Below are 14364 nucleotides of genomic sequence, written 5' to 3'. Positions count from 1 at the left end.
GTATACACCAGTCATCATTCGGGAAACACTGAAAATTGATTTCAAAATGCACTTGCTGCATTTCAAGGGAATTATTTTCCAAATTTTTGCCACATTTAGAATATATGTTTACTGTCACATTAAAAATTGACTTAAAAATAAGGAATTCACTTAAAAAAATAAATAAGGAGTATATATTCCTTATTAGACTATAGTGACTTTGTCATTTTTTCTTGCTGTAGATATTCTAGGACTGAAAGAGGGTATAGTTGCAAGAAAGAAAGCCCCATAGTCTGTTTCCTTTCCCCTCAAGCTGCTGTATCCAAAGTTTTTTATCAAGCAGCAGAATAGATTTTCTGCAACCTGATGCTTCTTTAAATGAGTTGAACCACAACTCCCAAGATCTTTAAACAGCACAGCTCAATTGACCAGGGATAATGGGAGTTATCAAACACATCTAGAGGGACACCAGGTGGGAAAAGCAGCTCTAGTGGGTATTCATCCTTTAAAAAAAAAAAAAAAGTTGTATTCTGAAAATGCTGTTTTTATAATTATTTATTATACAATGTATATACCTTTGAGTTAACTAAGATTATATATTATATAAATATATATATATAGATATATAGATATATAGATATATTTGAAGAAAAATATATTTCATCTCTCCTTGGTTCTCATGTCAATAAAGGTACAAAGGCACTTAAAACAAATGGTCTTTTTAATATTTTCATACTGTTGCCGTGGAAGGCGTGGGTGTAATCAGCTATTATGTAGATGAGATGCTGGCTGCCTATGGTTTTTGAAATCAGTAGCATGCTGTTGTTATTTTTCTGTGTTAGAAAAAGTATCTGAAAAAGCGCAGTTGGGATCCACAAATTACAGCAGGAGGAAATCACATTCAAAAATTTGTGCAATTTAAGAGTGATTTCCTTCCCATTCTTTTTTAATGCTAAGAATTTCAACTTGTAAAATATATATAGTAGTGATTCTAGGACTTCAGGATTGGCACAAATTTTAGGTAGGAATTTCATGTTTGCTCTTACCTGGTTGACTAACCACTAATTTTTGTATGTATCTCAGTAATCTTGACCTTGAGGATATACCCACCTAGTCCAATGGGGCCCCAGCCAACCTTGGCCAGAAGTTAAACCTTGTGAAACTTTTGTTTTCTTGTGCCTAGCACCCAACTCCATCACAGCCCAAAGGTATCCCCTAATATGTATTAGTCTATGAGCTGCTGAAGAAAGCTTATTCCTTTGAAACTGACATTTTTGTGCAAGTCTTTCAAGAGAGCTACTAATTCACTTGTCGTGTCATCTCAATTCAGAAACCAACGATACATTTTAAACATCTGTGCCTTTTTTATTGCATCCTGCATTTTAACCATACAATCAATCTTTTTAAATATATATATATATATTTGTATTTTTCTTTCTCAGTATAGCTTTGGACAAAAAAAAACACAATAAAAATGTTTATATCATTTGATCCAAGACAATACAATATGTATGCTTTGCTTTCAGTGAAAAATGGGGGGAAAGAAGGGGGAAAGGTATTGGGTTTGGGTCTGGGAGGGCAGCAGAGAGAAAAGTTCAGCTGAAAGCAGTTCAATCATAGCACCTACAAAAAGTGGGACTCTTACATGTCCACCAGTCATTCATATAATCCTCCACAGCATAAAATAAATAAATACGAGTCAGAGACAATGCTAATACACAGTAAAAGAAATATCCATTATGGTTCAAGTACACTACAGCAGTTTCTAATACTGCAGTCTGTCTTTTCCTGCACAAGGTTGGAAGATGTCAAGTGCTGTTTTCATTGTTCCAAATTTAGCAACTTGGAGAAACAGGGAAAGGAAACTGTGCCAATAATGGAAAAAGATTTAGCAAGAGTAGCCCAGCCACTTTTGTTGAATGTGGGTAAGTGGATTTAATTTTTAGGGCCATGCAATGCACAGCTTTTCCTAAAAAGAGCTTAAGAGCTGATAAGTATTTCATGGCAAGAGGGAATGACATCCATGCATTTGGTTTCCTTCTCTTTCTGGTTATTTAGAACAGGGTTCCTCAACCTTGGCAACTCTAAGACGGGTGGACTTCAACTCCCAGAATTCCCCAGCCACCAAGGCTGACTGGGGAATTCTGGGAGTTGAAGTCCACCCGTCTTAAAGTTGCCAAGGTTGAGGAACCCCAATTTAGAAGACTTTAATCCCAGCTGCATCCTACTCCTCCTGTAGTTTCCTCACTCCCCACGCTAGACAACTCCCACTGGCAAGAGTTGTGAACAAACTCATAATTGTGATGGGCAAGAATAAGGTGTGATATACTTAGCATAGGGATAGGTGCAATGGCAGACTGGTTCTAATTTAAGTACGTACTACATTCTTTAGGAAGTTGGTCAGCGTGCTTTTCCCCAAACAAGGGTGGAATGATAAGAAATATGTGATCAAGCATGCCCAAGCGGCAACCTATCGCTCTCTCTGATTCAATACTGCACCGCTCAGCAGAAATCACAGGAAATTACCTCTGGAAAAGGCCAATTAAGCTTTCCCCTAATTTCTACTATACAAAGCAAGAGGCCAACAGCAGAGACCACAGTGCCTGAGATTAATTGCTGGACAGTTGACTGAAGGGCCAGTAAGCTACCTGAGAAGTGGCAGTGGGAGAAAGATCCAGCATGAGCTCAAACATCCTACACATACAAACTGTGACTGCGGCAGGGCTGATCTCTTAAAGTAATTCTGTGCAACATTCCCTTAAAAGAGGGCAGATTGTAGCAGGTAAGGGCCATTGTGACCAAAGGTAGAAGAATATTCTCAACATGTTATGGGAATCAGGTGCAGCCTGCTATCTGTTCATAGTGTAAGTATGTCAGACATCTCACTGTCACTTCTGTAGCTGGCAGTCAAATTCTATTGGACATCAGCTAACTGAGCCACTGCAAATGCTGATGAGGGCTTGTGGGCACAGCAGCTAATCTTGCCTAAAATCAAGGCAGAAAGCAGCTCCTGGATCCTAGCTCATCAGAAACCACAGGCAGCACTAAACACCTCAGGTATCATTTGTTTTTCTTGAGAGGAGGCTGAAACTCCACAATGTGGGACAAATCTACAAGAACAAGCAACTACTTAACAAGACTGGGGTGGGAGAAACCATCACCAAGTGTTTATAACTGTGCAAATGGTTACTGGCTTTCACACTGGATTGGTGTAGGCTAAGAATGGAGAGACTTTCCCACATGTTATGCCTGAGCTTCAGCATTAATGTCTATCGGTCTGTACATGGCACATTTCTACTCCTCTGCTTGTGCACCAGTATCAATCAGTTACTGTATCATAACACCAAAGCAGTTACTCTAGAAGAGGTTTGATTTGCCACAATACACCAGGATATCAAAGACAAGGGTAGAGTACTTAGTTGCGTCTGACATGCAAAAAAAGAAAAAGAAAGAAAGAAAAAAAGTAGTAGTTCAGGAGAGTCTCTGAAGAGAACTGAACATTATGCAGTTGTCCAAATGTGCCACATGGAAGAAGATCGTAGAGGGGCAGTCTCCTGCTTGGCTGTTTTCCAGGCCACCAGCTTTTAACAAGGTTCAGGCTTCACTCTAAATCCAGTGGACTACTGCAAAGAGAGAGAGTGCAACAGCCACAAGGAGCAGGCGGATCTTGGGGGGATGGGTGGTGGCACACTGAGATGAGCATCCAAAGAGGGGAACTGCATGCAAATTCACAGGCCAGTTGTGCCCCAGACATTATTCTCAATAGCTGAAAAAAAAAGAGGGTTGTACTCTGACTCTGCATTACGACAGGCTGCGGGAAAATGGCAAAGCTAAAAGCTGTTTCCCTAACATGCTGGTTAAGAGAAGTGAATTCTATTTCATCCCAGCATTAGGAGGTCACCTGAATGAGGGTCGCCTGGAGCTCATTTGCTAAACAAATGAACTAGCATTTTAATGCACTGGCACAATCTCTGCTCCTAGAAGTCACGAAAGGATTAAACTATAGACTCATCAACCCAAATGTAGGTACCATCCCTCCTACTAGACCTGAATAGATCTAACTAGAAGAGAAACAGTCTCGACATCCACAAATGTCTCAAATATTATCCCTTGGGTGATTATGTTTCATGTGGGTACACAAATTCACATGTAAGGAGAATCCACATTAGTGTAAATTTTCTTCCACCAAAAACCCTGTCTACTAGAAACCAGCATGTCATGGAGACAAGCTGTTAGCTTTGCTTGCTCCTTGATGTGCTAGTTTTACATGTTCAGAGAAAAGACAGAAGCCAGAAGAAATATAGCATATTTCTTAACACACTTTTGAGCATGAAGCGTTGCATCTGAGTTTGAATCAGTTGGTGACAGAAAGTGGCCTGGAATTAGAGTACAAGACAATGTGTAAGCTGGGACTGTAGAACAGGCAAAAATGTGCCTCTCCCACAGAACTGAGTCATCAGAGCCAGTCCTGAAATACATACGGATAAGACTTTGGGAGATACAAAGCATGGTTCATATGCATGCTTGAGCCATAAAAACTCCATCCCTTTTAATATACACACACATACTGTATATAGCAATATCAGCTGTCAACACAACAGCATGAAAAGTCCTAACCAATGGTACAGGCTGATTTTGGGATGGAATAATTCAACAGCTGCCATGAATTATAACAAATCCTTTCATAAAACAAAATTTACAAAAAGTGCTCCTGCAAAATCCCTATTTGGCCAGCGATAAATAGTTCTTAAGCATGCACGCAGATTAGGTAAACACATTCCTAACAGTTATTTTATTACTTACGCTCCTTCCTCTCGTAGAAGTGCCAGGAATTTTCTCACACGGTACTCAGGATCCATCTTCATGTATTATATGTATTAAAAACACACACAATTAATACACAAACACTCTCCAACTGATCACAACAAATTCAGTGAAGAACAAGAGGAAAGATAAGAGAGACAGGGTCAACTAGACCAAAAAATGTTTTATCACGGTTTCCTTTACCTAAAGAACCAAAGTCAGTGTATATGGCCTTCCTACTTCTACTCCCCTCACCCCCAATTTCATGCTAGGAAACAGTGACTGGCCTCAAAGGCAGTCAATGAGCTGCCGAGGGCTAATCCAATATTCTAAGGAAAAGAGCACTAAGCAGAGATATGACCATTCTGTAATTCTTGCACTCAGCCCAAGAATTTGCAAAAGGAACATTTCTGCATGCTGAAATATTGAACCATGCAGATCTTTGTAGCTGCTAAAATAGATAACGAGTATGCAGGCAATAAATAAGTTCATACAGCATGCTAAGCTATGATATGGATTGATGGCAAACACACCAGGCTAGCACCTACTGGTTCCTCCCATGGATTTGGAAGCCATGTCAATTCTACAGCTTCTGTTTGCTGCCTTGTTTCCTTGGCCACCGGCAGAAGACAGAATTAGCACTGAGCTTTCTTAAAGCAAAAAGAGCATGCCGCTGTACCAGCTCACTCATGAGTGCAGATCTACTATTCATTTTTGCCTCATTTCAAATCCAGTTTCAAAATGCTAAGGAGTGTGTCTGATAAAAGAATAGGAATGAGGGGGAAAAAATCAAATACAATTGCCTTTCCACAAATCAGCCCCCTTTTGCTTGTTAGCTAGAAAGGGAAGAAGGAACACAACACAGTCTTTTATTCACATCCCTCATTCCATCCTGCAATCCTTTCCCACTTCTGAATATCAAATCGTGGGAATTCAAGGTACTAAAGATGCAGGACCAGTAACCAACCAGGAGGGACCTTCTTAAGGCAATAAAAAGAGTGAAATTGGACATCACCAGGCCAGAGTCAAATGGTACAGGTCTCTGCTCATTACACTTTAATAGGTGTGAGCAATAACTTACTGACTTTTGCCTGCAGGTATGAAATTAAAGACTCAAGGGAAAGAGAGGAAAAAGTAATCTAGATAAATGACTTTGTACCCTCAGGTGACATCCAGTCAGAGCAGATCCCAAGCCTTATACAAGTTTCAACAGAATTGCAAAGAACAAGTCACTCCGAAGGGAGTGGGGAAGCGTTTATACACAGTGACGAATTGCATGCCTCTTGGCTTATACTTAAAAGCTGTCCGAGAAAGAGGCAGAAAGTCTTCATTTATAGTTACACCAGCCACAGCTGATTAGCAGGCACCAATCCTGGAAAGCTATAGAATCACTCACTGCTGCTGATTAATGGCACCATCTACCAATTGCCAAGTATCTCTCAATTTGATCAGGATAAAAGTGGTGCGAAAAGGCCAACCCAGCTCACGTTTGTTTAAATGAAGCTTGTTTAGGAAATGGTGATGCAGATTGTGGGAATGGAACACGTGGAGCCAGTTCACTGTTCCATGTAGCCCAGGCCTATCAGCTTTGAATGGCAGCAACTCTCCAAGCATTCTGGCAAAGTCCGAACTTCCTAGTCTGGAGCTTGGGTCTAGAAACAAGTGCTTTCTAGACCACAAGTGTACCACCCAAGCGATGTGGTACAAATTCCCAGAAAAAAAAGTGCTAACGGGGTGAGTCCTACATTTAGAATTGTGGAACTATGACTAATTAGATACCTTTGAAGTAGACAGAAAGAACATAATGAAGAAAGGGATGGCTGTATCCTGCCTGTCTGTAGCATTCAGAGGAGCGCTGCCTCTGCGCATGATTCTATCCAGCTATCATAACTAATGCTATTGCCCGTATGCATCCCTTCTATTAATGCATACCTGACCTCAATTTTCCATTTGACTGGCACACTGATGCCCAAGCTAAGAGCTGTAAACTTTAACTAGATTCATGGGCTAAGTTTCTTGGGCAGTGCTGGGATTTCACTATCTTCTTATGAAAAAATGGGAAGCAGGTCACTTCACAAAATGATTCATCTGTCTGGGCTGGAGAATTGTCTTAGGTAGCCACTAATAATCTAGATGGCATGAAATTAATTTAAAAAAACTATGATGATTCATATACCTGGCTTTTGATCAGCTGTAGTCTAATACAGCAAATGTGAATGATAAAACCAATTTGTCATAGTCTAATAGAAACTAGATCCCTAAAGTTTTGCCTCTCAATATGTGTGTGTGGGAAGGGAATAATTTTAACACTTTTTTTTCCCTTTTACATGACAGAAGCCAATGATCAACTAAAATGTCCTGCAACCTGGAAGTTGTAATCCCAATAAATTTGGAGGGCATCAGGTTGGAGAAGACTGAATAGTTGCAAAATGTTTACAAGAAAGCCTTTTTCTCTGGTCTGTTGTAATATGCAAAGAAGTGGCCTCTCCTTTAAGTGGAAATTGCCATCTTCTGCCCCACTGTAATCAAGTTGCTATCTACTATGTGAAGAAAAAAAAAAGACATTTCAATACAGTGTTAATTTTAACACTTGTTAAAACACAGCTGAAAGTAGGACTCTAGGTCCATATTTTATTTGGTTTCATCATAACTGACTGTTCATTATGCAGTTGTCTGGGACATCAACTGCTCTGAACCCTTAGAACTGAGAGGCTGTATTTCATAATTAATCCCTAAGCGGAAGTTAAAAAGTAAGACCCTATTTTTTATTTTCCCAGTGCCCAGTGCCTTCCTTTAATATCCTGGCTTGACCAGGGACCAAGCAACCTATATGTCTAGCTCAGAGATGGACCAGATGTGACCCTCCAAATATGTTCTTCAGCTCTTGCCAACCCTAGGCAACATAGCAAATGATGAAGGAGCACTTAACCACAAACCAATAACTTCTGGAGGGCCACACAATATACTTCTTGACCTAATCTAAGGGTCAGCATTTTACCTGCAATGACATCTCAATTAACATCAGGAGCTTCTTGATGCCAATCCAGACCTTCTTCCCTTTGACATTCTGAGCAATGGTGCTGCGTTCCTTGTCTTTGAAGCCGCTCAGGAGCTAGAAGAGGTTGGAAAAAGAAAGTCAACTGTGTTATAAGGAAAGCCCAGTTAGGTGAATGGATGGGACCTGGATAACTCTGGACCCCCTTTTCTGCTCTAAAGCAGGATTTTTTACACTGACCACTCCAAAGGTAAGCCAGATGGAAATCTTCATCATTTCAGTTGATGTCCAAATCTCCTGCTCCAGACAGAAGCAGATCAAATTTTGAAATCAAAAGGGAAGTGAAAGCAGGGAGCACTGCCCTCTTCCTCACCTTATTTCACCTTATTTCATCATGTCGGGCATTTGTATAAACATGACACAACACAAACACAGATATCGTAACATTTAGAAGAGATTCCTTCCTACATACTGTAAGGGAAAAGGAATAATGTTTCTTTTGAAATGTTCTTAACATTAACAGGTTGTGTACAACTTAGACTATCACAGTCAGTAACTACTGAAATCAGTGGGGCTTCAATTAGTAACAAGTTTTCACTCTGTCACTTCACTGCAATTAGTAGATCCAACTACTAATAACTATACAGTATTGACATTAACACAGAGATCCTAATTGGAAATACTATTTACCCGTATTTTTCCATCAATAAGACGCCCCCATGTATAAGACGATCCCCACTTTTCCAACCCAAAATTAAGAAATCAATATTTTAAAGACAGCGCAGAACACATGTTTATTTAGTAATTAGGTAACATTTACCTGATACACTTGGTGGGAGGAGGTCCAAACTCTCTCTCTGCAGCTCTATTTCCATGCTCTTTTGCATAACTGATTACATTCAATCACGAGTGAAACTGCCAATAGCTTGTCTCTGCAAACAAACTTCCTCCAATTGGTTTGTTCAGCATCAGCTGACGTCAGTTACATAAAGCTCATGACTGGAGGAAGTCTGTTTGCAGAGACAAAGTATGGGCAGTTTCACTCGTGATTGGAGGCTCGTGATTGGAGGAAGCCTGTTTGCAGAGACAAAGTATGGGCAGTTTTGCAACCACGCAGTTCTTTCCTCGGCTTACTTCCTTGCATAAGACGCCCTTCAATTTTTAGTCTAACTATCTTAGAAAAAAGTATCATCTTATAGACAGAAAAATACTGTAAGTTTATTAGAAATGTTACAATAAATTAACCTAACTAACCCACCAATTCAATGGCATAGCCCTAGCATTAATTGTTTTGCTTTCAACAACTGCAGTTTATATTATATAAAACCAGCAGTATCTGGGAAAAGTAATTAGCTCTACTTTAGATTATTCAACTCAAGAGGATGCTAATTCCAAAATAGCAGCTGTAACTTAAATACATATATGGGTTTCTTTCACTCCCAACTCCATTAATTCTAGAATCTTAAACTTGCCTCCAAAGGAATAGTTATATAAAACTGCATAGAAGCAGCTTTCACCAAATAAAATAAATAATCAAATAAATTTGGACATTATCGGGCCTTTTAAATTTGGACAAGGAAAATCACCTACTGGTAAGTCTTACCTACTGAAATGTTTCAGTACATTTTTTCATTTTAAGTGGTACCATTCATAGATTTTAGGTGGTAGTTATTTCTCAATAATCATGGACAGGAGAAATACTTATTGCCACTTCTACTCTTCATTCCAAGATAAAGTTATATTTTCACCCCATAAATCTTCAAGTGTAGAGTTGTAGGAAGATGACCTTGAAGGGGCTGAAGTCCAAAACGTTCAAATAACATTCAGAAGTGGCTCAGACAGACACCTCCCTAATTCACTGAACTATAAGAAGGAGGGGGTGATACAGAACAATCAGATTTGCAAGATTCCATTATTATAGCCAATCTCAATAAAAGTAGATTCAGCCTTCCTGTGGAGTTGATTACCTAGCGGGACTGACAACAGAATTGCAAAAGATCCATGGACTTAATCTGTCCTACAACCCCAAAGAAATTGGGTTCTTTTTTCAAATTCCTTCTTCCAGGACACATTAGTGGTCTCCTCACCTCCAGGGCATCCATGAGATGATCCCCCGTAGCAATGTTGGGAATATGGATAGTAGTGCTAAAAGTATCTAGCATCTCCATCTCCTGCAGGACATCCTTGCGACTAGTAGTCCCAATGATCAAGAGTTTGCGACCCTGAATGTTAGCAAAAAATGGGAGGAGAAAGGTAAATGAAAGTGAACTTATTTTTGGAAAGGACTCATATACAGTTTAATACTTTGGCTTTCATCATTCCTTTTCAATAGTTGGCGGTTTGGTTTAAAAGTCTTTCTTGCCTAAGTAAGCTCATCCTGCTAGATCAGTTCAGTGATGCAACCAACCCACCTTTTCCCAGTGAGGCAAGTCACATGAAGCCAGGAAAGCCAAGGAGGGCTTGAAAGCAACTGTTTTTCAAATGCTGTTTTGTTTTTTTACAGGTAAACATGGAAGTACCACTTAACTACCAATGATAATAGTTTTTGATAGTCTTACGCTCTATGAATTTTTTAGCTCTTTTAAAAAGCTATTTAAATGTTCTTCCCAAGGAATCTGAGAACTATAGAACGGTGAAAGGAAGACCATGCTAAGGAAATTCCCTATATCCTTGTCAAATTATACTTTCCAGATTTCTTTTGGGATAAATCACTATAGTCAAACTGGCATAGATTTGTAGCATAGCTTGACTTAGGTTAATAGTATAGAAAAAAAGAGGCTCCTATTAAGCAAATGGAAAGTATCAAACTGCCTGATTCATCACTGATCTTGCCTGGATTTCTAATTTGAAAATACCTCTCTCTCTCCTCAGTGAGATGCTCTGAGGACTAAAACAGGAGATTGACAGAGGTAGTCCAGAACTCAACAGCAGTTCAGGTCTCTGCTTGAAAACACCATTAAACCAAAATTAATAGTTTAATTAAAACTATTAAAAAAGCATTTAAAAATCTTACTCATTTAACTACATTTCTATAGCACTCAACATCCAAAGTACTCTGGGAAATTCACAAAATAGATGATTTTATAGTAGACACTGTACACCAATAATCATTTTCAGTGTCCTTAAAGTTAGTAGAGCAGTTTGTTTCCCCCTTAAATTTATTTCTGTCGTTCTGATTCTCAAGAGTCACTCCAGTGCTTGAACTAACCTCTGGCAAGATCCACCTGATTATGCACAAAAAAGTGGGGAAATATCTGAAAGAGAACAGTTTTGCCAGCTGCTAGAAGTAGAGAAAGCTATGCTTTTAAAGCCATAAAGCAATCATTATGGTGAAAGATGGAGCCCACCTGGGCAATAATTCTACACTGCCAACTGGAAGGTCATGAAGTTTAAACACACACACTGGTGAGATGGGTTATCAAGCACATGATGAAAAATGTGACTCTGTACTTCCAGACACACCTTTCATCTAAACTAGGAAAACAATTAAGATACTAAAGTATTAGAACGATGTCATTGTCCAACTCAGATGGACAGGTAACTGTAATTCTTCCAAAGTACAGCCAACCAGTGTGGACTGACCCTGGGGAAGTCAGGTTCTAGACCACCCTCAGCCACAGAAGCCCTCTGAATGACTTTGGGCCAGCCACTCTTTTTCAGCTCAACCTGCCTCACATGGCGGTTGCTGTGGGGAAAAACAGGATAGAGTGCTATTTATGTTGCCTTGAGCTCCTGTACAGAAGGAAAGATATAAATCTAACAAATAAAGTGGTAAACACAATTCTCAAGGGCCAAACTAAACCCATGGAGCAAACTGAAATGGGAGCCCTAGCAGGTATCAAGAGTGTAGGTGCAATATAGGTGGGATGCAATAAGCAGGTGCAGGGGATCACATCTCCTCTCCCTGGACTTTCCATCTGCACATTTATTGCATCAAATCAGATGAAATAACTCCCTTTTCTTTCTTACAAATCATACTTATCACAGTTTGGCAAAGCATAACTGGCAGTGCTATTTTTCCAAATAGATGAAGCTAAAAAAGATTGCAATTCTTTGCAATTTTCAACTACCCAGGTTTTACCCAAATTGTTCCAAGAGTAGGGCAACAATCTGGTCTAAAGATTGGCCAACATATGGGCAGGGATTTTCATTCTGCTCTTCCATCAATAGTATTAGCCATGCAATTTTGGGAATCCCATTTAAAAATTAAGTTTTTATTGGATCTTTTAAAAACAGAAAAACTGGGCCAAAGGACAGTAGTAATGGCTACTAAAAACAAGCTGCTGGAAGCATCAGATTTTAGTTATTCAACAGAACATATGGATGCTGCTTTTTGTAAAAAACAAAACAAAACTTTCCCCCCCCAAAATCCAGATGGATGCATAACAAAGAGATTAATACGGTTTTATCACTACATTAAATATAAACAATTAAACAATTACAATCCGACAATTACATCTCCAATTACATGGCTCATTCCACTTTCTGACTACACACGTTTCATTCAAGTAATTTCACATCTGTGTCCAATACTTGTGTGGTATAACTTACAAGCAATGACCCAGGGCTCTTCAAGTTCATGCTAACTACATCACGGATTAAGCATTTTGCTGACACTTAGAGAGCCATAAAGAGCTGAAATTACCCTAATATAATCTAGCAGTCCCTTCAGGGATTCACAGATAAAACATGTGAAGAAGAGTAGTAAATCATATGCATACAAGCTAATTTTAAGTGCAAAATTTCTGATCTCCACACCTTTGTTCTTATCATTATTCCTAATGATTCTATACTCATTAAAACTAACATTTTAAAAATGTCTTTTCTTCCTTATAAATGAACAAAAATCCAGTTGCTGGGCCTTTAGGCTCATGTTAGTCTCACCTGTTCCCCCTAATTTGTATCATGAGCTAAAATCTATACCAGGCAGTATAATTATCAGCGGATTATGGAAGAACTGAGATAAACTGTTTTTTCCACTGGGAAAATCTCTCACAGCCTCTGTAATTTTTATCCAGGTCTCAATAAAGATGTTAAATTTTCTGAAGAGGGAGTAGAACATAGTACAGATTACTCTTATATAAGTATTAGATTCAAGACAGAGCAATTGACTCATAAAGGGTATGGAAGAAAATCAGCTCCCTTTTTTAAGCATTTCAAACTTAAAAGATGAGCTGTTTATCTGAAAGAATGAGGACAAGAGGACACCAGTTTTTTCTTTTGATTATCAACCAGTCTTAACATCTAAGAAAATATTTTCTCAAAGATATCAGAACTTTCTGTATGTAAAAAGGCAACTTACAGATCTATGTGGGCTATTAATTTACAGTCTGAACTTGTTATGGGAGACTGATCTTATCTCTCGTATAGTTGTACTGTATCTGTAGTGTGGGGAAACTAGTATAATAATGCTGCTTTCCAGCAAAACTATCTATGAGCCTTACCACACAGCAAATCATCCTCAACAGAGAAGAAATGCAGCCCACTGATCTGCTTACATCACACCCACTGCCACAACGTGCAAGTTGCAGACTTGCAGACTGGGAGGCAGTGACATGGTGCGAGCCAGCATCTCCAGTTGCAAAGGAAAAGATTAGAAACATACATAGGCAGGTGCTTTTCTCCCCACACAGAGGTGTGGGGAAAGAAAAGAACCATCTTCCCTGGGATTCTCTAGAACCAGAGGATTTGGCTGTCTGCAGCTGCAGAGGCAGCTCTCAGAGAACAAGAAAGTGCCCTTAGGAACAGGCCTTTTTTTTTGGACATATATGGCAGATTTTCATCTTTAAGTTTGGTAGCTCAAATTTTTATGGAAGGAAAGAGGAGATTTTATTTGGTATAAATGGTCTTGTGAAATGCCAAGAAGTTCTGGACATAATTCCTGGAAAGAATTTATTCTTTTTGGGGCAGAAAATTCAATAATAGGTCACCTTTTCCCATTATTATAGCAATGTTACTTGAACAGTTTTTATTCCCCTTTCACATTTCTATCCTGATTAATGGACTGCATTGTTCATCAGCTTTTAATAAAATGCTGAATGAAGCTAAAAAGGCTTGGGCAAAGTCTAGGCCAATCTTCCCCAACTGCTGGCTATGCTTACTACAAATTCTGCAAAAGGCATCCCTTGAGTGGCTCAGATACTAAACTCTGAGGCCAATGTTTCACTGAGAAACAGTTTTTAAGGAACCTCCAGGTTCTGGAAAGTAACAAAATGAAAACCACCAAATTATAGAATATGTCCTTCTCAAATACAGCAGAATTAAGGAATTTCCCATAAAGACTATAAGGTAACTTCAAGCGTCATGTGCACTAAAGGAAAAGAATCCAACCGAATTTCATATGGGGTGGATTTCATGGGCATAAGCGTGGGCTCAACCGATCAGATTCCTTCTGATGTAACCTGAAAATAAGTTTAGATACAAACAAACAAACAAATAAGTAACACCTCTGAGGCTCAGAAAGGAATTGTTTTGTGCTAATGCGTTGGTCTAACTCCAGCAAGTGCCATACTTTTTCCTCCCCTGGGAAATTTGTAGGGCCAACATAGGGAGGGTGTCTTAAGCAGGCCCCTTTCAGAAGATCCCCA

At 39.2% G+C, this 14364-nt stretch overlaps 1 protein-coding gene across 5 annotated transcripts in view; it reads right to left on the bottom strand.

Moving 5' to 3' along the window:
* Positions 1-14364, bottom strand: part of NSF (N-ethylmaleimide sensitive factor, vesicle fusing ATPase) — a 76726-nt gene that overhangs the window by 8741 nt on the left and 53621 nt on the right. Inside the window, exons 18-22 of one of the 5 annotated variants that reach the window (XR_003085959.2) lie at positions 9865-9999; positions 7781-7894; positions 4783-4838; positions 2171-3602; positions 652-2047 (exon numbers count right to left, since the gene is read on the bottom strand). Coding sequence is in view for 4 of the 5 variants with exons in the window: in XM_007421749.4 (XP_007421811.1) it covers positions 3581-3602; positions 4783-4838; positions 7781-7894; positions 9865-9999 (327 nt within the window). In the remaining variant the exon portion in view is untranslated. The other 4 variants (XM_007421749.4, XM_007421751.4, XM_088143367.1 and 1 more) reach the window with 4 other exon arrangements.

This window comes from Python bivittatus, unplaced genomic scaffold (assembly GCF_059951505.1).
Source record: "Python bivittatus isolate LINGU-HERP-01145 unplaced genomic scaffold, Pbiv_v1 ctg000410_np1212, whole genome shotgun sequence".
Taxonomy (NCBI): Eukaryota; Metazoa; Chordata; class Lepidosauria; order Squamata; family Pythonidae; genus Python; species Python bivittatus.
This window is presented reverse-complemented; position numbering and strand designations above follow the sequence as displayed.